Consider the following 26,646-nt stretch of genomic DNA (forward strand, 5'->3'; position numbering starts at 1 on the left):
ATTCTCACCGAATTATCAAAAAAATTCTCACAAAATAATCTTCATCGAAGCCGATGCTTTACACCCGGCTTTCAGTACTATTTCATATTGTTTTACAACACATGGTTAATACGTTTTAATTGATAGGCTTCGGTACGCAAGAGCACGTAGTGAGCATCATATGTCTAATCGGGTGAATTCTCACCGAATTATCAAAAAAAATTCTCACAAAATAATCTTCATCGAAGCCGATGCTTTACATCCGGCTTTCAGTACTATTTCATATTGTTTTACAACACATGGTTTTAGCCCTCTGGTGGGAAAGACTTTGAAACAAAACTTACAACAGTTACTTTTCGCAACAACTGAAATTTAGAATAGTGTGATTAAGAAAAATATGTGAACTGTTTGCAATTTCAAATTAATATTGAAATGCACAGGTTTAGAATTTTCTACAGTGAAAAGTTTTCGGAACTTCAGTGTTCAAAAAAGTATACAAAAGCTAGACGTTAAGAACGTATCCAAGGAGCGAGCAAAGCGAGCATCGGCCGAAATGAACTGTGAAAGCAGTTCTGGGGGTTGGCGAGCGCGAGCGAGCAGGGGGCGAAGCCTCCTAGTTAAATTTAATTTAAATAAATTTTTAATTAAACTTTTAAATCTAAGTATAAAATAAGAAAGAAAAAGCTTTACTTTTACTACTCCACTTTCTGCGAGAGATTTTATACACTGGTAAAGAATTTAAGACTAGAGATTGCTGAAGTTTGATTAATTTTTCGAACACTATAGAAGCCTTAACTCTAAATAATTGTACCTAAATGGCCTTTCATGTGGCATGTTTGAATTAAGTGGAGGGCGAAATCGGTTTAAATAAAATTTATCAACCCGATATTCATACATAAAAAAAAACAAAAATTTAGTTGAAAAAAAAGAAACACTGTATGTTCATTCACTTTGAATGGAGACCTAAAACAAAACTTTTGATTTCCTTTGTTTGTTGCTTCTGGCAAATATTATCCGACGAAGTGGCAAGTGTCGAAAGGCAGATATACTACATTAAATACGCTTACATTAAAGCAAGGAATACCTAAATAATCGTTTCATCAAACAGAAGCAATAATTTTTACTGCTAGGTCACCTTTATCCTTTATGCCCCATCAACAAACTAGTATAAGACGGTTGATCCAATTAACGGTGATTTCTTTTTTCTTTGCAGATAGCTGTTCTTGGATATGCTTTGTTGTATGCTGGAGCGTGTCTATGTTACTTAGGAGCTCTGGAGTGTGGATTTGTTTTTGATGATATATCAGCCATCCGAGAAAACAGAGATCTAAGACCAACAAGTCCATGGTCAAATCTTTTGCAAAATGATTTTTGGGGAACACCCATGCAAAAAGTATGTTTTTAACACCGAAGACTATATAGGATATGTAGATATGATACTAATTGTAGCTGTAAATTAATCTTAAAACTTATTTTCGTTGTTTAAAAATATTAGTCTATGATATCTTTCCTCCGACCTAACCTTTTCACTACTGAAGTAAAACAGAATGTAGTAAAAAATATTTTACAGTTATAAAAGTATGTAAGTCATAATAAGATAAACAAAAGATGATTTATACCGTCAGGGGGAAATAATTTTGTGGACATCGGGTTTTAACTAAGTAAAAGAATATATATATTTGAAATGCCAAATTGCACCAAAAATTGGAACAAAAATGCATATGGTCGCATTAATGCATATATTATGGTCTATTTAAATGCAATAATAAATTAATATAATAATTATTTCGATAAAAATTACTAAGAAAAAATGTTTTATCTAAGTGCAATGCAATACAGGATTAAATTTCAGTTTCAAAACCTCTTTAATTATGCAAATCACGTTAATTTAATAATTGCTGAAAAGAATCTAATATTAATATTAAAAAATATTTATTTCCTGGGGGTAAAATTTCAAAGTTAAGGAAAAAAAAACACAAAACTTTAAATGTTTTAAATATATGCATGTACTTTAATAAAAAACAATAAATTAAAATAAGCAAAAAATATTACTAAATAGCTGTAAAATTAAATACTCATCATAATACTATGAGAATTTACTTGATGAGTTTACTTATGAGTTGAACTTAGCGTCATTTTTCAAAAATTACTTTTGTTTATGGGGAATTCTGCACATACAGCTTACATTTTCTGTATACATTGGAATCCACAGAAAGCTCAAACATCCACGAATGTTTCAGTGAGAATAAAATTATAAAGTATCTTATAACGTGTGTTTAGAAGGCAAGAAGCGATAGTCCACCTATATGTGGACCGAGGTAATAAAGATATTACAAATTTTCTCATTCAATGAAAAATATACCATATGCCTTATTGTAAGCATAACTAATATTCAAAGTACGATTCTCTATGTTTGACTTAATAATAATCTTCTATTTCGATGCATAAATAATTTAACATTATTTATAAAACGCCGCTGTTTCCCATTTTTTTTTTCACTGAAAGTAAAATAGTTTGCTGTCCTAGTGTGGAAGCTAACTCGTAAATTCAATGTTAAGAGAAAAACCGAACTATTTACTTTGCATATGAATAAGGATTTTAGGTAACAAGAATGTCAACTTGCTCAATTCTGTTGAGAAATTTTTCCCGAAATCTCAAAAATTAGTAATTTGCTTAGTAAATTTGAATTTCTTAGCAGCATTTATATTTTAAAGCGGAAATCTGATTTTTAAAGTTAAATCTTAAATTATTTTACCGAATATTGTAAAATAATTATTCTAACATCCGTATACAAAATACATTAATTATGCTTAAGTTTTAGAAAATTCTTAATGCCGAAAGTAATGTCATGGTACCACGTTGAAAAATCTTCATGCGCATGCATATATTTGTCTTTACTTAATCAACTAGATTTGACTTAAACTTTACGAAATTTATTTATTACTTTTCTACTACTTTATAAATTATGAGAGAAGCAAGACGTTTCTGTAAATGGCTATATATATATAATTTTTTTTATATTTAGGAACAAAGTCATAAATCTTACAGGCCAGTGTGTGTACTCACCTACCGTCTAAATTACTTAATTCATGGACTTCAGCCACTTGGATATCATTTAGTTAATATTGCTTTACATGCCCTGGTTTGTTTATTATACAAAAGGTAGGTATATACTTCTTTCAGTTGTGGTTCAGGAATTGTTATTCAATCATTATTATCGAAATTACAAAATCAAAATTGCAATTAAGTGTCAAAATTACTTTGAAATTACGTATACTGTGAAAACAGTCTAAGATAAGTTCGATTAGAGGATGAAGCACTGAGCGATTATTGTTTCATCGGCTAATTTTCAGTGGATAAGGTCGTTACTAGCTGCAATTTAATAGATCTCGGTGGATAATTGCTTCATCCACCGTGATCTGCAAAATTTAAAGACTTGGCAAACTGAATAAATGTTGTATAATTGAATAAAAGAATAAAAGAAACACCGGATTTTTTTAAAAGGCATTTAGAGCCTCTTTCCATTAAGCTGACCATAAATAAAGGTTAGTTTGGAATATTTTATATCTAGATTTCTATACTGTAGCAAAACTTATTAACTATTTTATAGTATACTATGAAATATGTATTTCACTTATTTTCAGTTTGGCCTCAAGAACACATTATATGATGCATAAAGGGAGAATAATATACATTTTATTCAATATATATATATATATATATATATATATATATATATATATATATATATATATATATATATATATATATATATATATATATATATATATATATATATATATATATATATATGTATATATATATATATATATTTTAGGGTTGAATTAAAAATATTAGTTAAATCGAGATGCAGCGTCATTCAGCATAAGCAGTAGCGTCGGTTTTCGTTGATGCTTTTTTTTTTTTTTAAATTTAAAATTTGTATCTCCTACAGAGTAATTTATGAATCAACATTGAATTTAAAATATAGCTGCGAATTATTATGTAACTTAATAAGTATAATTAAAACAAGAATATAGTTCAGTTTGTTTACTTATAAGAACAGATTGCTTTTAACTTCTCATTTCTACTCAGTTTATAGCTCTGTTTCTATTAGCTCCGCGTTGCCAACATGATAAAAGAAATTTCATTCATTGTCTTACATCATACGTACTTTGTTATAGTTTTATATAAAATAGAATGAAAGACGATAAATTTTCTTAGCTATTTTTTATAATAAAATTTGTTTTATGCGCAAACTGGTTCACTTTTTAAGTAATCTAAGCAAACTAACTTTCAAAAACAGCATGGGGACTTCTGTTGTTGGAGGCGGGGATAAATACATTATTTTGTTTTCATTTTGTTTTGTTCTTTTTCTAGAACCTGTGAACTTTTTGTGTCAGATGAAACTGCGTTTCTTGCTGCATTCCTTTTTGCTGTTCATCCATTGCACACTGAAGCGGTGAGCTTAAATTTAAATAATTCAGATAGTAGTTTATTTGAAATACTTTATTAAGAAAGAAAAAAAAAGTTGAGAAGTTAATTAGGAGTTCGAAAGAAAACGGAGTGTTTATTAACTGGAACCCCAAATGACGAAAAACTAAAGAATGAATAAGTGTTCATTTACTGGGATTTTTCCACGTTAATGAAAAGAAAAATTGCAATTTTCCTGTACCTTTAGTCATATTATGCATCAAAATTCAGATAGAAATACAAGAAAAAAAAAAGAAGAAAAAAACTAACGAGTGACGGAACAGGCATGTTCCTTCACTGGAAATAGATTTTCCGGCGAATGCGGTCTTTAACACTTTGAGTGCCATAGGGGTCACCGGTGACCGGCACTGAGTTTTTTCGTAGTGCCATGGGGGTCACCGACGAACCAAGATTATTAGAAACACATTATTCGAGTAAAATTTTTAATTTTTTACATTATTATCGTTATTAAGATGGTTTGAAGAAATTAATGCAATCGAACACACAAAAGTAGTTTTATTTATATACACAGAGATGCCTACTTGCTCCGGAAAGCTAATAAATATTTTCAAGTGGTAGTTTATTAATTGTGATTCTTGGTTTAATAAATTCAATTTAGTAGATTTTTATCCACCACTGTTACTAAACAATTCGTAGGCTTATATAATTCATCACTTTAACCGCGCCATGTAAAATTAGCGTGGCATTCAACGTGTTAACGTAACTGTGAAACGAAGAGGAAAAATCCATTCAAAGACAGTCATCTTGGTGAAAAATGAGTAAAGCTTTTAACTTCCACTGATAACTCATATTCACTAATAACTTAGCGCAATGCAGAGATAATTTCTAAAGGCAAGGCATCCTCTACCGAGGTTAACATTCGAGAGTGGTTTAAAGAATTTAGAGGAACCTTGAAGACGAAAATAGCTCTGACATTCTTTTAGAAAGTGATCACATCAGCAATGCGGGCGAAGCAGGAGTTGAATGCTGTCCTAAAATTGAAAAAATCTTAGGCCTTAAAAAAGTATAAGGATTCATATTCTATTGTTCCTGGGAAGGAAAAAGAAAAAACAACAGTTTTGGCCAACTTTTTAGCCAGTGGAAAAAAAGTACCTCCAATGGTAGTTTTTGCTTACAGAAGAATTCCTCGAGATATTGCGGAATCAGTTCTTGCTGAATATTTCATTGGAATAAATGATTCAGAATGAATGATCGCACGAACCTTTTACGAATATATTGTAAACTGCTTCTATCCATGGCTAATTGAAAATGCTATCAAATTTTATATTTTGCTTCTGCTAGGGCATAAATCTTATATAAATTTAAAACTGAGTAAGTTTTGTTCATCAAAACAAATTCTCTTGTTTAGATTTCTTCCTAATGCTACGAATGTACTTATGCCTTGTGATATAGGTGTATTTCGAGCTTTGAAGGCTATATGGAAATTTTCTTGGAAACGAAAGGTTTTAAGACAATATGTTGAGGGATTTTTACACCCATTTTTAGATAAGCTTTTGATACATCAATTAATGAAATTAAAATTTAAAATGCTTTTAAGAAATTGGTATTTGATGGTGAAAACGTTGACTTTGACAAATGCATGCAGAACAGGTAGAAGGAGTTAACGAGTAAGAAAACTCATTAACAAAAACATACTTCAAGAGTAACGATGCACAATTTTTTCAGAGGCTTGAGAATGAAATCCCTCCAGATATGTTTGAAATTTTTAACGTAACATTAACTGATGAGTCTGATCTTCCAAGCTACCAATAGCCTGTACTTTTTTCAATATGGAAGAAGTATGTATTTCAAAAAGAATACTTTGTTAAGACAAACTTTGGCACTGAAGTTGAAACAACTAACATTGATGAATATATCTTGAAAATTGATTTTGAGAAGGTGCTTTTGAGGTATTGTTAGTTGAAAAAGCAAATGATTCTTTAAGTAATCAAGGTCAGAAAATGTTAAGTACTACTGAAGACCCACTAGATATAAGTCAACGAGAGATGAATTTTCGTCAAACGACAGAAATGGTACAGGAAAATTTTGGCCAAATATTGGGAAAAAAGAGAAAGGTCAAATCAAAATAAAAAGAAATAAATTACTTTCTGCATTAACTTCAGAAAAATGGCAAAGTTTTAAAGAGACTGAAAGAGCTGAAAAAAATTAAAGCAAGAAAGTATATTGAATAGGAAGAAAGAAAAAATTCTTAAAAAGAAAAAAAAAACTTCATGAAATAAGGGGGAAAAGAGTAAACAAAAAAGTAATAAAATAATAATAATAAAAAAAATCATCGGTTAACATAATAGAAAATATTCATGATTCAGAATCGGCTATCAAATTGTGAGAAAGAAAAAAGAAAAACATTGCTTTATTTTATTCAGTGTTCAATCCCACTTTACTTTCCATTTAATGACTGAAAAAAAATGTAAAATTTTTACTTTAATTGTGGTTATATGTTATAATTCTAAAAAAGTCTTCTTTTTAGATATTGGTGTAGCTTATGAATTCATAAAGAGTATTTTTTAGTAATGAATTCATAAAGAGCATAACATTTAAAAAGTCACAAATTAAGTGTTCATTAACTGGAAAAATTAGTGTTCATTCATTGGTAAAAACTGTTTCTTCACTAGAACATCTTACTACTTATTATTTATTTAATGGTTTTCATTCTTTTATTTACAAACATATTTAATGGTTTTCATTCTTTTCGTTTTGTTAATTCTTTCAGGTGACGGGAGTTGTTGGCCGAGCAGAAATTTTGTCTTCTTTATTTTATTTATTGTCCTTTTTAAGCTACACCACAGCTGCTACGAAACGGTTCACGACAGGTAAATAATCTAATCAGATTCTTACTGCTTCTTAAATTCCAAAATGTTGCCCATCAATAAATTATACAATTCTCTGATTTCAATAATGACATTAATAGTCACAAAATGACATACACATACAATCAAATATTTGAGATTCTTGCAAAATATTTTTTTCCTGTGACATTTTTAAAACAATCAGAATTCTCATAAAATCTCACCAGAATGTCCTTAACCTACGTAGCTTTTTATTGTTTACATTTATAGGTGAACAGAATTCTTTCAATTCATTAAAACATAAATTCATTACTTTTGTAACCACTAGGAAAAATATTATCCGGAATTAAGGAAATTCCGTTACAGTTGGAGTGAATACATGCTTACAGCGGTTGGATAGAGATGTTAAAACACTTTGTAAACAATCTTTTTTCAGAAGCTAATGTTTCGAAAGATTTTCATAGCGAAACAGTTGGCAAAATTTTAAAGATTACACTTGAAGCTTCTAGAAATGATGTCCTGATGCGAAATTTACTTCAACCAAAGTGAAAAAGAAAATTTCTTTTCTTTTCATCACCACTACTATTAAAAAAAACATTCTAATATGAATATTGCAATAACCATGAACATTAACGTTAAGTACAGTTGTAAATAATATTCAGTGCTCATTTCATATTATTACTGGATTCTTTTCCCATGTATTATACTTGACAAGCAATACTAGTTTAGTGCGCTCAAGATCATAATTCTTAAATTAGGAGCTTGCTCCAACCCATTTACTCTTAATATATGTCTTACTACTATTTTATGTTTCTTAGCATATGTACAACAGATCAAAATGAATCAGTTGGTGGCAATTCGGGCCAAATACTGAGATTTAACGAATATCAAGCATGAACATTAACGCTAATCTTTCGATTTTCTTCGTTCGTTGCCTCTGGCAAATATTATCCGATGAAGTGGCAAGTGCCGCATTAAATACGCTTACATTAATGCATTACATAAACAGTTTTACTTCTTAGATTATGATATATAACACGTATAAACTCGCCCCGTTAGTTAATTTGTAAATACTAATTTTTCGATCATGTAAATATTTATTTTATTCGGACTTCTCGTATTCGTACCTGCATTATTATCATTTATTATTCGGATTCCTTTTTTTATATACATACCTTTCATTTTATTGTACTGTTCACTTGTAACTCTCAATCGCATACTTTCGTTTCCTTTGACAAATATTTTTAGATGAAGAGTCAGGTGACGCAAGACAGGTACCTCACTCTATATACTCACATTAAAGTATCATTGAAATGTTTTAAAATAGTTGTTATTAAAGCTAAATAAAAAAAGTTAATTATTTTTCCTCATTTGGTCGAGCAAAATTATGTACGTGCAAAATTGGCATAATAATTACTAAAAGTTCAAATTCTGATCTTTCAGAATGTTTCAACATTTTTGCCATGTTAAATCTTCCAAAACATTTGCTGCGAAAGGAAATAAATGTTTGCATACTGAAGTGTTTTGATATTTTTGTTTAACCTTTGTTTATCATGTGTAAATAAGGTGTACGGAAGGGATTTGTTAATTTTGATTCTGCTGAATTCGTTTTTTCGTTAACAAAGTGTTAAATATTTTCTTTTTTTTAATTTTATTTTTTTATTCAAGTGTCAACTAAGTTAGTGTCAGTGTCTAGTGACGAGAGTCTAAGTTAGTGTTAGTGTCTAGTGAAGTTAGTGTCAACTAACTTCATTCTCACTTTGAGAGCATGAAATTTTCCCTGTTTGGACCACTGCTAGAGGGTAATTAAAAGTATAATATGCTACCTACAGGATGTTTCAATATTCTTTGTAGTATTTGGAGCTTGTCAGGAAATGTCATATCCGTAATACACCGTATCTCGAAATTCGCGATTGACAGATGGGCCGTCATTTTTTAGTCCTCCATTAATATTAAATATAATTATTGCTTTTCAAATAATAATAATACTAAATTATACTATTGCTATTTTTAATGGGTATTGATGTAATATTATTCCAATTTTGTCATTAGAATGGTTTTCCTTTGGATGTTGTTTGTGTTTGGTGACGCTGGCTACTTTCTCCAAAGAACAAGGAATAACTGTGATTGGATTATGCTGTGTATACGATTTTATCATCTTACACAAGGTTAGTAAAATTTGAATATTCAAGTTTCAAAAATGCCAGAATCTTTGACATATTCTTCTTCTCAAATAAATCTGAATTATTATTCAAATTATTCTTAAGTGCTTCTTGTGGAACTTTCTTTCTAACCATAACTGTCTGTCTTTTTTCTCCCCTATGCCCTCTCGTCATGCAGGCATCAGTAGGGTAGATTTGTTTGCCATTGTTTCAGGAGCACCATATTAGGTGAGCCAACAATGCTCCCACGGTAAGGACAGATAGTACAGAGAATGAAAGAGCATCCATGCTTTGTCCGGAATTCGAACTCAGGACCTTTCTGATGTGAGGTCAGCTCCCTGACTGACTGTTCACAGTCAAAAATGCATATTTTAAAAGTCTAATTAATTCGTGTCAACTGCTAATTGAGTTATAAAATTGATTATTGAGGAAGAAACACCTATTTTCAAAGTATGGACGGTAGTCAGCTAAAACTTTTAAATTTCATCAATTGTTGGACTCAGATGGGCCGATGTAATAACGAATCACACTTTTTCAAAAAGTAAAACTTCTACATCAAACTATAACTTAATATTGCTTCCAGATATGTATTTTACAAGCATAAAAATTTTTCACTAGATGACAGCACAATACACAATAATATATTATGTTATGGTATCATGGCATTTTTCATCAAAAGCCCACTCCTGAATAATTTGAAAAACGAGCTATTGCTTGACACTTTAATTCATTCGTGCAAATTTTCTACTACTTTCAAATCGTGTGCAAATATTTTGAGGATAATTAAATAACAGCAACTCCATAATTTTTTTTAGAAAAAATAGAATTTTTGCAGAAAAAAGTAATTAGTAATAACTTAATATAGGAACTAAAAATTAAAATACAATGTTCATAAAAATAGAAAACAAATGTTATATTCTGTAATCTGTACATTTAAACGTCTATTCTCTAACAAGCGTTTTTAATGGAATAATATTTCTATGAATGGTTTTAATGTATTTAATTCAAAAAAATTTTTTTGTTTGTCATTCGAAGCAACGAAGTTCGATTTTCAATGAAGTCATTAAAAACTTGAAAAAAGACAGGAGATACAAAATATAAAAAAACATAAAAAGATACATTTAAAAAAATAAATGTAAAAAAAATAAATCATAGAAATAAATATAAAAAAATAAATATAAAAAATAAATATAAATAAATAAATATAAAAATAAATATAAATAAATAAATATAAAAATAAATATAAAATAAAATTAAAATAAGATAAATGAAATATTATATTTCTCCTTTCTTTATCATCGGCTTTGAATTACCTATCCTTTTTACAGATTTACGGCTATCGAAGTTCAAAGCCGTAGCCTTATACTTTTACACCCAATCAAGAAGAAAAAGGATTTCTTGGATCAAGCATCAGGACAAACCTTCTTCAGGACTTTTTGATGTTATTAACCATCATTTGCGTTAAATGAAGAGAAAAGCCACGTATTAGTTAATCTCTATCAGTAAACATATCAGTCTTGACCAGTATCCGTCTAATACTGGAAATATTTTTTATCAGCATTGTGTTAAGTACGATCCCGGAGAATTAAACAAATTGACCAGCTGTCGTCAAAATCCCTAACTGGTTTTTATGTAACAGTTTAAAAATTTTCCATTTTAACAAATAACAAAAGTACGATGTCTTTTGCTTTAATCAGAAAAATTTATTTCATGTTATAGTGGAGAAGATATTTGGACTGAAGCGTGTGATTAATAGGATGCAATTTTGATTAAGTAATAGTAAATTTTTAAAATATATATTTTTACAATTAAGTACATTTCATAATATATATTTTTCCTTTTTTTGCTAACTAACAGAAAAGTTCTGCTAATGAAACAGTTTGCTAAATCGAATAAAAATGCATACTTTTTTTTAAGCAAACGTAAAATAAAATCATCATTACGCTTTAAAAAAAAAAAGAACAAATTACGTATGCTATTTCTTTCAAAACATTTTTGAGAAATAAATTACAAAGAGCGCATATCTTAAACAGAATGGCTTTTCTGATATTGGAGTACAAAAAGAATATTAAATTGCTAAACATATCAGCGTTTTAAAACATTCCCTCATTTTGTATTAGTTGAATATAATAGTCTAGACTTAATTAAATTCCTCACCAAATTTTACTCTTTAAAACTGAGAAAACGTCATTAACTTTTGCTCGCCTAAGTTGAGGAACACGCATCCTAACTTAATACGTTATTGGACAAAGAAAATAAATTTTCTCACGGATAGTTTTATAACACGATTCCATTTTATTTTCTCTTCAATCACGCCAACGAGTTCTCTTTATTACATTAACTTAACAGCTCTGAGTAAAAGCCACGTTATTAAAGGAAACTCACACATTACTATTTTATTTTAAACAGGTAAGATTGCCTGACATTGGACATCTAATGTCCGGGAAAGGACAGTTAAAGGAAGTTTGGCGCCGAACTGGATTCTTGGCGACCTGGGCATTGTTCCTGTTGGTCATCCGGCTGAAAGTGATGGGAGTACAATTGCCCGTATTCACTAAGTGAGTGTTTAACTTGTAAGTTTATGTAGGTTAGTGTTATATTGATTTAAAGAGAGGCGAATAGGGTAGAAGAATTTTATGTGTGAATAATTAGCTTGGTCTTCGACATAAAATTTATTCGCTCAATATGTTACAGAATCTTAATAATTTTAAACTATTTGTTGGCTTGTAAAAGTAGGGCTAAAAGTAAACAGAAATTTTTTTTGTATACCATGAAAATGTTTTGAATCAAAAGTTTGGCGTCGACATAAATTTATTCGTTCAATATGCAAACAAGGTCTGGATAATTTTAAACTACAGTACAGAACCCGTTATCCGGAATACCAAAAAACCGGAACGAAATTCGATAAATTTTTCCGCCATTTTAAAAAAAAAAATTTTTTTTTCCTCATAAGATTTCAGGATTTTTCTTTCTTTTTTGAAAGATGTTTACCTTACCATCATTTTGGAAATAAACATTAGTGTAATACTTCATCGTTTTTTCTTATTTTTAAGATTATTTCCAAATAAATTTTTTTTTTTAGTTGGGTTTAACAATGAAAAAAACGGCTTTTTGTAGCGATTGAGAAAACCGGAAAAATCAGTTATCCGGAATAGCGATGGTCCCGATTGTTCCGAATAATCGGTTCCCTACTTATTTAATAACTAGTCTTAAACAATCGGGCCAAAAGTCGACATAAATTTATCTTATACATTTTCAAAATATTTTGAAATTTTATTTGGAGTAAATAATTTGTTCATGAAAAAGATGTTGATCCCACTTTTTAAAAAATAATTTCTAGAACTATACGAACTGTAATATATGCCTAACTACATTTTTTTAATACACAATAATGGAAAGTGAAGAATTAGCGGGCAAAATTGGCAGCTGTGTTAACAGGGGCGGATCTATTTAAGGGCTTTTTGGGCTGCAGCCCAGGGCCCCGTGGATAGAAAGGGCCCCAGTCCCCACTGGAAACAATAGGTGATATTTCGAATTACAAAAAATATCTAATATTAAAAATATCTATATATATATTATAAGGTTGGCAACCCTGAGATCAATCAACCCATGCATGTGCTCGTCTATCGAACGGAACGGGGAATTACTTGTCGCTTGTTTTTGGTCAGTGTATTTTTTCGCGTCTATTATGGGGGACGACGTCAAAGTGACAAACTTGTTTAGTTTACTAATAACTGTCTTGACTACCAGAAACCCTCTGATCCCACTGAAAACTATATTGGTATTCAGCAAGAGGACAGTAATACCGAGGCGGAAAGAAATTTAGAGAATTTTAAGTTTGAGTTTGAGAAATATTTTGACGTGGGCTTGTGGTTACTAAATAATGATGGGACGTCATTATTTAGGGAATTACTAAATAATGATTTTACGTTATTTAGTAAAATCATTATTTAGTACGGGGGACGTGGGAATTACTAAATAATGATTTTATTAATGACATACTCTCACATGAAATGACTGACTTTCATAATAAAAAACCGAAAAATATATATTCAGCTTCAATAAAGAAATACAAAGAACAAAACAGAAAAATTTTCAAACAGGTATTTCATTAAGAAAATGAAAAATGGTCAATCACTGGAAAGATCTTGGTTATGTTATTCAACCAGGGTTGGTAGTGTTTTTTGTTTGACTTGCAAACTTTTTTCTAAAATTCCTTCTCAATACACAACCGGATTTTCTGATTGGAAAAAAACATAGGAACTTGTTTAGAAAATCATGAAAATTCTAATGAACATAAGAAATCAATAGTGTGGTTGACACGTGAAAGCAACAAGTTATTTGTGAAGGCAACAAGTAAATTATATCATTAAAAGACTTCGTGAACAACATAAGGTACCAATCAGATCGGAAGCTAAAGGAATACGAAGAGAAAGCTAAAAAATTAAGTACTAGTGTGGGAATAGACTACAATGACATAAACAAGAGACGCATTACTCCAAAATTTTCAGATAAGTCTACAGATAAATTCTCAGTATACGGCGCAGAAAAATTTGAAAGAGACGCGCTAAACGTTGTGCTGGATAAGCTGATAATGGATTTAAATAAAAGGAGCCAAGTCTATGAGATGTATAGAAAGAAATTCAAATTTTTAATGGATTTCCAAGACAAAAATATGGAAAGCATAGATCTGTAAAGTGTACGTAATATTGTTGATTATTATCCAGATGACGTAGACGAGCATTTAGTGAATGAGTGCATTCAGTTAAAATCTTATTTACTTCAGTCTAAGCCAGAGTCTTACACCTCTTGTAATGAAATTTTTATGCAAATTTATGAAAAGAAATTAGTTGAAGATTTCCCAAATTACTACTTTGCTACACTATCTTAAAGATTTTTTTAAATTTGCCAATCACTAGCTGTGAAGCTGAGCGCTCTTTCTCCAGGATGTCATATATAGAAAACAAATATAGGACAACAATGTCGAACCATCGACTAAATCATTTATCAGTTCTTTCCATAAATTGTGATTTAACGAAGGACTTACAATGTGATGAGCAAATAAAGGAATTTGTAGCACCAAAATGCAGAAAGGTTGCTTTATAATTTATATAACATAACTACACATAACCTGTCAATTTCTTTTGCAATAATGTTGTACAGTTAATGTTTGTATAGACAAATGAAAATAAGAAAAATAAATGAAATTATTTTATTGTCCTATTTTTTTATATATACTTATCTACATCACTATAGAAAACAGTTTTTTGACAAAATGGCTATTAGGAGAGCCCCAAAGTAGTTCCAGCCCAGGGCCCCACAAATTCACGATCCGCCCATGTGTGTTAACAAGTATAGTGTTTAAATTTTCTTCCAAGTAGTTTGTGAAAACTTTCACTTCGTTATGCACAAACTATCCTATAACACTTCGTGGCGTAACTACCACTATAAATATTAAATACCAAATCACTAGTATATAAGACATGTTAAGAAATTGTCTTGAGGTTTCCATTTGATTGACAAAGGTTGACAGAGTCGATAATAAATCCCCTCAACTCTTTCCAAAAATAGCGAAGCTTTTTTTATATATATTATAGATAGATTTTTAACCTTAAATGATGTTGTTATGAGAGATAAAGAATAGTGTTGCAGTAACTCGCTTTGCACCGATTACCTCAGGATAAGACCTTTAAAATTTTAGCAAAATTATCATAAATTATGGAAGATTTAGACTTCACATACATATCAGTCATTTAAATATTTAGCTAAAAAGCGTTATAGTTAGCAGCCTTTTTATTGTACTTGGATATTTATAATTTAAGCGATAAACAAAAATAAAGGTAGATAAACTAATTCAAATTTGCTTTTTAAAGTATAAGTTATAGTTCGTTCACCACGAGTCCACCTCCTCGGACGCAGAGTTCATTTCAGTGCGGGAGTAAGAAGAGAAACATCTCTGCGCTTGAAAATGAGACAACCCTTATTGCAAACAGTGAATTCTTTTACTTCGCTTTATCATCTGCTATTATACTGTTCGTTACTCTACCTAATTAAATATATTTTAAAACTGCTATTTTCCAGCAAAATGTCTCAAATAGGGCAAACTATTCACCGAAAAGAGAGAAATATCATCAAATTTATGAAATATTTAATGTTAAAAAAATACACAGGAAGATTTCGAAATAAATATTTTTGTCATACGATCGAGGTTGAACAATGTTGCTATTTGGTAATAGCAACTTTGTTCAGGTTGTTCACATCCTTCTCCCAAAAATAGCGAAATAGTATCGTCGGACACCAAGTGATGAAGCCGGAGCAAAGTGCCAACTCCTGGTGAACGAACTATATTTACTCTCTTCAGCCGTTATGGTAAGTTCAACATTGCCCATCACTACTTGGATCGGGGTTCGTCCCGATTCATTAGTACCCCATGCTAAACACGAGATGTCTAATCGAGCTGCACTTTCTTTAATCGTGTCTTAAGTAGTTCAGGATTCAATCACAACCTAAACTAAAATGTAGACGATGTACACGATTGTGCACAATGCGCTGGTTCATTGAATACTAGAAGTTTAACAAACAATACTTTATTTAACAATTGTATATAATCAAACCAAAATCATTGCACTATTGCAATGGTAGCCACGACTGGCTCAAACAAGAGTTCAAGAGCAACTGACTAGTTCGAAACAATTACAACAGATGGCGCTTCGCTTAAGACCAAACAGACGACACGTTATTTTAAATGTATTATTTTAAATTATTGAAATTAATTTTATTTCCAGTTAAGTCGTTTATAGCATAGATTTGTAAAACTCTGAAAAAGGAAGGAAAAAAAATTGGGAAAAAAATAGTCTTTTGTAGAACTTTTCCTCCCATGCAATTATTAAAAAAAAAACACTTTAGATTTATCTTTTAGAAACACGAGCTCTAAGCTCTTGTTAGAATCAAATGACAAATTAGATCGAAAAGAAATTAACTTTGACTCTCGTTTTTCAAAAATGAAAAATGATAACGGGAAAAGAAATTAAAAGTCAAGAAAGTGGAAAATGAATCTTGTTAATTAATTTCCACGAAAAATCAAATTAGTATTTTAAATTCAGACATCTACAATTTTATTTATAATTAAAGAGCTTAAATTAGTTTAAGGTTAATGAATGTAGAAAAACATCATTTCTAGTATTTTTATGCTAACGTTTCTAGATTTCGTAAAAATAAGTATTAAATAAAGATTTCAACAGTCTCAAAATTTACGCTGGATTTGAGTTAAATAGAAAATTAATTAATTTAGTGTTTATAACCGAAAAAAAAATAGTTTGGTAGCTGATAGTTTAGAGTTAGTAACAGTACACTAGAGACCAATACATTTTTGTTGGTGAACAATATTTGAAAAGTCCTATTACAGCATAACACATTTCTTGGACGTCCTTTCGATGTTCAGAATTGGGCCCCTAGATCAGTAATTTTTCTCGGCTTCGGAACCTGTACCCGGGTAATGTTATAATCGGCTAAGTGATCTACAATACTGGAATGTGCTTTAGCAATTGAAATTGCTGGTTAGAGGGCTGAAGGAACTTGCTTGCTTACCGGATCATTCCCGACAAAAAGCGGGTGCTTTACTTCGACTGCTTTGCCTTTGCTAGAATCTTCATAAGGCTGTGGTAACCCAATGGTTAAAGAATCGGTGTCTAGCCTGCATGAGCCGGGTTTCGATCCTTGACTCCGATAAGATCCCTCGAGTACATGCGATACACGTGTTTGTAACATCTGTGCTATTGTGTCCCGTGGTCGGTAGCTGAACAGTTCAAGAGTATAGGGATCAGAAGTAAATTTTCTTTCCCTTTAGATCTATGTCTAAACTTAGGAAGTGGCCTCACGAATGATTGGTGCTGCCATCAATCCGTGGAGTTCTGAGCTAAGACGTACTTTCCCCCTTGTGGTGCTCTTTTGTCAAACGAAAAACGCACTTAATTTGCAGAGGCCAATGTCTGGCAACCTTGGCTTGTCCGAATGTTATCAGAAAGAGATTGTCATAAAATTGGAATTTTTGCTAATGTTTTTTACGTTCCATGCAACCCATGAACCATATTCTTCAATGTTAAGCACTTCAGGGCTAAAGATTAGCCGATGGTGTCGCCCTAGAAAACTCCATATTCAATGACTTTGTTAATTTCATATTGTTGTCGATAGTTGCTTTAATTTACCTCTCTGCATTGTATTCTCTTATCTTTTGTATTTCCTTACAATTGAAAATAATTATTAAAAAAACTAGCAGGTTCTTACATTAAGACCTTTGATTGCGTTAGAGAAACAGCATAGTGCTTAAATATAAGTTTCGATTTTTCAGTGTAGTTCTTTCAAATAAATTATTAAGGTCTGTATGGTTTATTAAGGTTCATTTGTCGTAGTGTAGCTTTGGAATATTTTCTTATTATCCTCTTTTTAGAATATCTGAGATTTTTTTTTCAAAAAAATTAAAATTGATTTTTCCTGAAAACTAAACATTCTTTTAAGCCAAAATATGTATTTAAATTTAAAAAACTATCTTTAAATCGAAAATCTTTCTTATGTTTAATTAAAGGTGCTTACAGAGAAAAATATTCACGCAATTTAAATGTAAACGTACTACTTACTGTATGCATCAACTGCAACGTACTACATTGTGGGTGATGATTTAAAAATCTTAAAATAATAACTTTTTTTTAAACTACAATAAAAGTTTTATTTCAGATTTGACAACCCGGCAGCAGCTTCAGAGACACCCACAAGACAACTGACTTTTAATTATTTGGTGGCTCTTAACGGATGGCTACTCCTTAATCCCAACGACCTTTGCTGTGACTGGACAATGGGCAGTGTACCTCTCCTCAGATCGTGGATAGATCCCCGAAATGCTGCGACTCTAGCACTATATGGGATATTAATCGCTGCCTTATGGAACAGCCTATGGGTGGATGACAGTCGTTCCAGAATACTTCTCATGGTAAATTGTTTTGTCATGAAAAATTTAACAAAAAATAATTACTACTTATGCAGGGAGCTACAAAATGGCGAGGTCTAAATAAAAGAGATTATAAGAACAAAAATATATTATATGATTATATTTTATTTTATAACCGTCGTTAGCCTAATTTTGGATTTACGATTACTAATAACAAGCTTAACCCCGTCCCGCCTCCGAAAGGGGGCATCCGGGGACACTCCAAAAGTTCAAAGTGCGCACAACAGTTCAATTACATAAGCAATCATATTTAAAATTTTCAAATTAGAGTTTTAACAAATAGGTAGAATATTAAAAATGAAAACCAGAAAACAGTGCTACTTAGAAATAAACTATATGAAAGCAAACATAACAAAGAAAATAAACAGTAACAATGAGAAGAGATATTGATGCCGCATCTTCAGTAGGGGTGCAAAGTTAATAACAGGAAACATTCACATGGTGAAATATAGGATGCTTGTAACTCAGAATATAATTACAGCTGGCACAAGGTATCAAATTCCAGGAATTTTTTTTAAAAACAAAAAAAGGCATATATGCATACTCTAGGAACACAAGTGATTAAAATTTTCAAAATGAAGAATCATAGGGGCAGAGATTGACAGAAGCATGAAATTAAAGCGCAAAAAACATTTTATGAGAAAATTCAAGTAAAAATCAAATCATAACAGGTAATCAAAAAGCCGTGATTTAAAGTGTATCTTTCCTAACAATAGGCAGCAAGAGGCCATCAGGATTCAGGGAGGTGCCTTGTTACTAAACAATTTTCTTATTATTTCCTCAATTCCCTTTTTTATTTTAGGGTTTAACCAATGCTGCTTTATAAACTCATAGGTTGTTTTTGAATGAAAAAATTTCTCTGTAATGTGCTTTAAATTTGTACAATGGATTAATATATGTTCCCAATCCTCAACAAGCTGAAAGGTACGGCACAGCTGAGCTTCCCCAAAAACCTGGCCTGATGTTGTCCATGACAGCCGTGATTAGTTAGGAATTGATTTAAAAAGAAATTCTCCATGATTTTCCTCGTTTGAACTTTCGGGAGGAGCTCGAATGTGTGCCTTCCCTTTGTAAAGCTGTCACTTCATCTCACCTGCCATTCCATCAATTTTTCGCGTTCCAAAGTTTTTCTAGCAGTCCGCCTGCTAGGATCTTCAAACAAGTTTACGACTACTAATGTTCAACTCCATATCCTTGTAATTTTGAATCTAATTCAGAAAACAAGGGAACTCCTGGATTAAGTATTGGGAGAAATTTGCCCTCGTGAAGGACTTTTTGATGGAACTAACCAACATTTGCGTTACATGGAGAGAAAAACCACGAAAGTCTCCTACGGTTAGCCTCACGGCAAGGGGACTCTAACCTATTATCCGTCTACCACTGAGGATATTTCACGTCAGCATTGTGGTTGGTGCAAGCCGGATGCGGATTCGTATCGACTAGCCATCGCCGGAATTCGAACCCGGTTCACCTCATTGGAAGGCGAATGCTCCGGAGTGTGGAGTTATTACAATTTCACAATTTTTTTATAAGCTAGGAGGCTCTGACCCTGTTTGTTTCTCTCGCCAACCCTCGCGGTTATTTCTCATTCATTATTGAAGATCAAGAGGGAAGAACGGTCAATGCCAGTTTTATACAAAAATTACGATAAGATTTCCGTTTGCTGCATTTTGAAGAGTATTAAATCTAAGCAAACCAATAATATGGAAACAAGTTATTACACAGTGAAGAGGAAGATGGGCCTTTCTGCAGAAAAACAGTTTCTGTCCGTACGCAAATTCGTTTTTTCTCACAATCTTGGACATAAGCCATTCTTTCCCTTAGATCTTCTTCAAAGTTTTTTTTTCCTTGAAACTCGATAAAAAATAATTTTGTTCGTTTATAAAATATAGAATTGTTAGAATTTTATCTCAGCTTATTTTAGTACTATATTAATAGTAACGAAATAAAAGGATAGTTAGATTTGAAAAATAATCAAATGCACTTGGAAAAAAAATTTAATTTAGGAAAGCGAGACACAAAAAGAAATAATAGAACGGAAGTAATTTTATTTGTTATTGTATATATTCTTATATCACATAACAATTCGCACAGAAAACAGTTCTTTTTCCTCTTCAGTCTTTTTTATAATTTCAATATTAATATAAAGATTTATACCTTGCAACATTTAACCTTTCTCTTATTTTTGATTTCATTAAAAATCATATAGTCCGCTTGGTATCACGTAAAATTCCTCTTCAGATCTATATCGATCACGAGAAAAATCTAGAAAAATAAATCTTCCTGCAACAGTGGATAAATAGTTACTATTTAAAGACATAAAAGTGCAAAATAAAACCCATTAGAAATTACAACAATTTTCGAAAAAATAAAACTTTATCGAAAAAAAAAACTCTTGTTAAGTTAAAAATTCAAAATAGTCTCGTCAGTAAGTCAAATTTCAGCTATGTAGTTGCATTTTAGCAAACAGATACATCGACCAAAATGGTGTTTTTTACAAGTTTATAAATAACTTAAGAACTGATTAATGATTATATTTTATTTTTCATTTCAACCCCTTGTACATTTTTCTACACACCTTCGTAATTTAAACTTTCAAAGTATTATAGATTTTGAGCATTTGCTGCAAAGTAAAAAAAAAAAGTGAGAAGAATTCGCAAAAAAACCCACTAAAAACTGCAATAACTTAAGAAAAAATTGGAATTAAAAAAACAAACAAACTAGTGTTAGAGGTTCATAAACAAATATGGCCTTTTCAGTACGCCAAATTCAAACTATGCTGTTGCATTTTTGTGGCCTATAGTGCTCCGGATCGAATATTAATTTTTTTCGAACTAAGAAATACATGGTAATTTTTTGTTTTTCCTAAATGTTCGTCACCCAAATGTGTTCGTCCCTAAGTCTTATAATTTTTTGCGTAGCAAAACAAAATGTTATATTTAGTTGAACACCCGAAACAGCGGCGACGGTGGCCTTTACGATTTTTTAATATAGATCGATATGAATAAAACTATTTTCATGTATCTAAATTTGGTAATAAAATATATTGGATTCATAGATATATATATATGTTGACAAATATTTATTTGACAAAGACATTAATTAAGTTCATGCGTCATATGTGAGATAAAATAGAATTATCCCACATTATCTTTTACTTTTATGAAAAAAGTGGTAGCATGGATGCTACAGGAAACTAAAAATATTAGAAGTAGTAATAGAAACTGAATTCGTTTTTATGTATTTAATTATTCAGTCGTAATTTTAAATGGCTAACATTACAAATTATTCATATTTGAAGCGAAAGCATTATCTTTATTTGCTTTCAATAATAAAGTGAAACAAATATGTTTATAAAAGTTGCTCAAATCACTAGTAATTGATTTTTGCCTTATATAAGCCACCACTTTTTGCATTTTTGGTCGCCCGTGGCATCTCTTTTCTCATCAAATGGAAACAGATTTAATTCGTTACAATAATTTGAGAGAGGCTTGCTTTCACTATGAGACTCTTTCGAACCTTTGCGTTTTCTAATATATTTCAATATATAAATGAGTCTTAATTCGTAGGAATTGTTAAAATTTACCAATTATTTGATAGAAATATATCCCTTATATGATATACCTAATAAAAAATATTATATATTTATTTTTATCCTGATATTTTGTGTTCAGAATATCCCATTTTTGACAAATAAAATTGCGCATTTTAAAATAATTAATTTTAGTATTTCAACTCAGATCCAATAATAAACAATTGTATTATTTATATATTATGGCAGTCAGAGCTATCTCATTTCTGTAAAATAGATCCTCAAAATAAAACTCTTGTGTGACTATTTTTTTTCTTTTTGAGACTATTATATTTAATAGATGCAAGGCTCAAAAGAATTAAACAACGTCATTAATGTCGAAGTTTTTTTTAGATGAACAACCCGAGCATTAAAACTACACTTTTAATCGATGAAACTCAACCCCTGATTAACAATTAAGGGTTAATGTCTTGTATGAACAAGAAGGTAGCTTAGTTGCTGACAGGGTTCTAGCTTAGTGTATAATCTGTCAAATTTTCCCTTCTCACGGAATCACATCGTTGAAAGATTTAAATTAATGAACCAGACTTTAATGAACCATGACCGGATGTTGAAAACTTTAATCGGGCAATGATGATATATAACACGCGTCCTATGTGCTCACCGGATATCATCTACGTACTAGAGTAGACAAAATTAATGGTAGGAAAAGTGATTAAAATTCATAGGTCAATTCCAGGTTTTCTTGGTTATGCACTTATTCATTAATTTTATACTTCATGAGGAAGTTAATGCTAAAATATGAGAGGGTAGTTTCAAATGAAAGCACTCCACGACTGTTATTTATTTTGGTATTCACGTAAGCATTCACGCTTGCTTCAGTTTGGTTTTATTGCTGCAATTTAGAAAGATTTAAGTAGTTCTATTTATGAAAAGGAAACTTCCGTTAGAATATTATAAAATTCATTTTGAAGAAAAATGTGCTTTTAATTAGTTATTTTATGTATTAAGAAAGTTTTGTTGAATGTTTTGATGTTTTTATTGCTGCTAAAGATGAAGGTTTAAATACTTAGAGATTAATGACAAGATTTGAACTTTATTTATTGTATGTTATTTATTGCATATCATTATGAATCGAATAGAGCCTATTGCAAGTAGTTCACTTTTGCTTAGTACTGAATTGTAAGAGGGTTTACGTGGGTTTAAAATTTTTAAAACAGTGACGAACAAGAGACAAATATTGATATATCAATACATTCGTGATTTCCACAATATACTACTTAGCAGAAAGATTTTATCTGAGTTAGAAATCTGCACATTCCCCCATTATATGTTTCGAAAAATCCGATGAATCAGTTAACACGTTGAACGCCACGCTAATTTTACATAACTTAGCCGTCAGGCCACACGATAAATAATTACAAACTAAATTTGCAAATATAGACAGATCTTGCTAGTTTATAAAAAGATTTTGCGTGAGATAACTGAAAAAAGTGGTGAATTATATATGCCTATGAATTGTTTAAAAATAGTGGTGGATAGAAATCTACTAAATTGAATTTTTTAAACCAAGAACCGCAATAATTAAATAAATTTTGAATAAATTTTCTGCAATTCCATAAAAGAGCGGAGATGCCAACTTGCTCCGGACAGCAACTTTATATTTTAAAGTGGTAGTTTATCAATTGCGATTCTTGGTTTAATAAATTCAATTTAGTAGATTTTTATTCACCACTATTTCTAAATAATTCGTAGGCTTATATAAATCGCCTCTTTATAATACTTATGTCATGCTCAAAGATGCCAACTGCTCCGGACACGCCAAAATAATTAAAAAAACGGTAAATAACTACAAAGTAAATTTTGCAAATATTTGACTATTTTTGCTTGCTTTTTAAAAGGTGTAGCATGACATAAATACTATAAAGTGGTGAATTATAGAACCCAACGAATTATCTAGAAATAGTGGTGATTAAAAATCTACTAAATTGAATTTATTAAACCAAGAATCACAATTGTTAAACTACCACTTTAAAATATATGTTTACTGTCCGGAGCAAGTTGGCATCTGTGCATGCTATATCTTTTAAAAAGCAAGCAAAAATAGTCAAACATTTGCAAAATTTACTTAGTAGTTATTTACCGTTTTTTTAAGTATTTTGGCGTGTCCGGAGCAGTTGGCATCTCTGAAAGAGCGTAATTTTTATAGTTCTATATCATGTTATACGCTGTCAGTCAGCTGTTTTTCGCGGCCATGGAAAGTCCAGTCAGTCACCGATGGTTGATGCGGCGCTCAACGTGTTAATGCCGCTTCGCGGTAGCGCTTTGAGATTTGAGCTATGTTCTAATGAATCCTTGTAGACATGATTAGTTAAAAAACGAAATGGTGTCTACTAATGTGATAACAAAAAAACGCACATAACTACCACATGGTGCAACAACCGGGGCATTTTGATAATGTTTAATTTTAGGAAATAAGTTGGAAAGTTTTAACTTTAATAGACACATTTCTTTTAACCGTTAGCCTGTCTGTCTCAAATTTTGTAATAACGAGAAAAGAGCTTTTTAGAAAAAGTAGTAGTAGTATTTTTTGGATATTTTAATACATTTCGCAACCGATTCGGTTCAGAAGTATCACAATTTTATGAATCGAATATAGATATTATTATAGATAAGTTGGGTAACTCACTCGTTTTTGTTTAGTTTAATCCTTTGGGTACATTTGACGAGTGAGACTCGTCATGCATTTATTATCAATAAATAAAAAGTGGTGGCTAAAGTATTTTGCTGTCAGTTTATTTCAGAAAGAAATAATGGATTGATAACTACCACAACTTATAAATGACAAAGCATTTAGTGAAGGTGTCAGATTATATTTGGTAACTATTTAACAAAAAAAAAACTTTTTTAATCAAAAACTTACTACCAGGTATTCATTTTGGTTGTTTCCTCTTTATTCAGAATTTAAATAAATCGGATCCAAAGGGTTAATCCAAGATAAACACTGAACACTGAAATAATTTGAGTTAACAATCCTTATCCTTTGGAGAAAAAAACGTGTTAATTGCTGCCATTCCTTCCTGCTTTTCCCAAAGATTTTCTTTATATTTAATGTGATAGTAAGATTTGATTCTTCTCTTTAACTATTGGTCTTATAAATTTAGTACAACATTAACAAACATTTTGTTGTTGTTGCCTTGTCCATAGTGCGAGGAAAATTAAATTTGTCCAAAAGTATCCAAAACAGATTTGGCCACATCAATAATCTCTATGGAATAGAGGAGTTGCTGCGGGGGATCAGATGGATCCTGAAGAGCTTCGCCAGTATGACTGGGCAATCAAAGACATGGTCGGGAACAAACATTTTACACAAATTAATTAAGCATATATATTAATACATAGTGATATTCCACGTTGCTTAAGCTCTATCATAATATAAAAATATTTCTGCCTGTAATTTGTTTGTTACATTACTACCACTTGCCAAAATCGTCATCGAAGAGAATGAAAGTTGGCAGGTATAGTTCGTTCACTAGGAGTTGGCACTTGGCTCCACCCTTATCATGTTGTATCCGACGATACTATTTCCCTATTTTTGGGAGAAGGAGGACAGGAGGAGGTGGAACATGAAGTGATCAGGAAGATGATAATTATGATGATGATAATACCTCAAGAAACATTACAGCAGGCTGGGATCAATGTGATTCATATTCTTCAAACTGGGAAAATTCAGAATCGGCAGTTCCAAGAAACAGAAATAACGGTGCATGGAATAATCAGAAGAGGTCAGGAAAATCTGATAGCCATAAAACAAATAAAGGTTCTGTGCAGACAAGTTCTGGAATTTGGAGTCATTAAAACACTGGTAAAAAACTAGTAAGAAACCAATAGAAACTTCAAGAAATCGGATGAAAAATTTGCGCCATGGCAGGCTGATAAGAATCATATTAACAACCGGTTACTGCGGTATGCCTACGGTGAAAATTATCACTATGGAGATTTTCAGGGCAAAAAGAAAGACATTGAAGTTGTTGATTTATGTTCCAACAGTGACACTGAATATGAACCAAACACTATGCAAACATGTTCAGAAACTGTCAATGTTCAAAAATGTGTGAGGTTACTTCTACTACTATTTGGAATATTCAAGAGAGTGAGGCACAAGGAGGTAGCAATTTTACAGTTGAGCAATTTTACAAGGAGGTAGCAATTTTACAAAGAGTTTTGAGGGAAACCTAGAAATTGTCAATGTTCAAGATGATAAGAAAAGTGGCAATACATATGAACAGGGGTCAGACAAAAATATGGAAACACTTCTATACTAAATTTATGTAAACGATCTTTCTTTTAGTAACAAATGTTTTGGAAGATTTTGCATGTTAAAACTGTTGGCGCATGCTTGAAGCTTTTAGGAATGATGTCCTTTTTAATCATGCTAAATTTGGTTTGACCAAAATGCATAGGAACTTAAAAGCATTTTTTCTTTTTTCAGAACCACTATAACTAAAAAAAAGCATTCTAATATAAATATTGCGTTCCTCTAGCATGATTTCAAAATTGCTGGTATTAAAGCTATTAATTCCTCTCTTTATTTCAAGCAAATTTTGCACGGGTAAAAATTACACATTTCTAAAAGCTTCAAGCATGGTCTTACAAATTATGTCAGCAGTCTTATAAAAACATTTGCTGCTA

General features: G+C 31.1%; 1 protein-coding gene across 1 annotated transcript in view; it reads left to right on the forward strand.

The window, feature by feature from the left end:
- LOC107453034 (protein O-mannosyl-transferase Tmtc3) overlaps nucleotides 1-26,646 on the forward strand; it is a 105,465-nt gene that overhangs the window by 15,691 nt on the left and 63,128 nt on the right. Inside the window, exons 2-8 of the mRNA XM_016069693.3 lie at nucleotides 1,193-1,372; nucleotides 3,005-3,141; nucleotides 4,360-4,441; nucleotides 7,184-7,283; nucleotides 9,312-9,427; nucleotides 11,831-11,979; nucleotides 18,152-18,404. Of these exons, the coding sequence (XP_015925179.1) occupies nucleotides 1,193-1,372; nucleotides 3,005-3,141; nucleotides 4,360-4,441; nucleotides 7,184-7,283; nucleotides 9,312-9,427; nucleotides 11,831-11,979; nucleotides 18,152-18,404 (1,017 nt within the window). The remainder of the gene's footprint in view (nucleotides 1-1,192; nucleotides 1,373-3,004; nucleotides 3,142-4,359; nucleotides 4,442-7,183; nucleotides 7,284-9,311; nucleotides 9,428-11,830; nucleotides 11,980-18,151; nucleotides 18,405-26,646) is intronic.

This window comes from Parasteatoda tepidariorum, chromosome 9 (genome assembly GCF_982258835.1).
Source record: "Parasteatoda tepidariorum strain Cologne lab strain chromosome 9, Ptep-v5.0, whole genome shotgun sequence".
Taxonomy (NCBI): domain Eukaryota; kingdom Metazoa; phylum Arthropoda; class Arachnida; order Araneae; family Theridiidae; genus Parasteatoda; species Parasteatoda tepidariorum.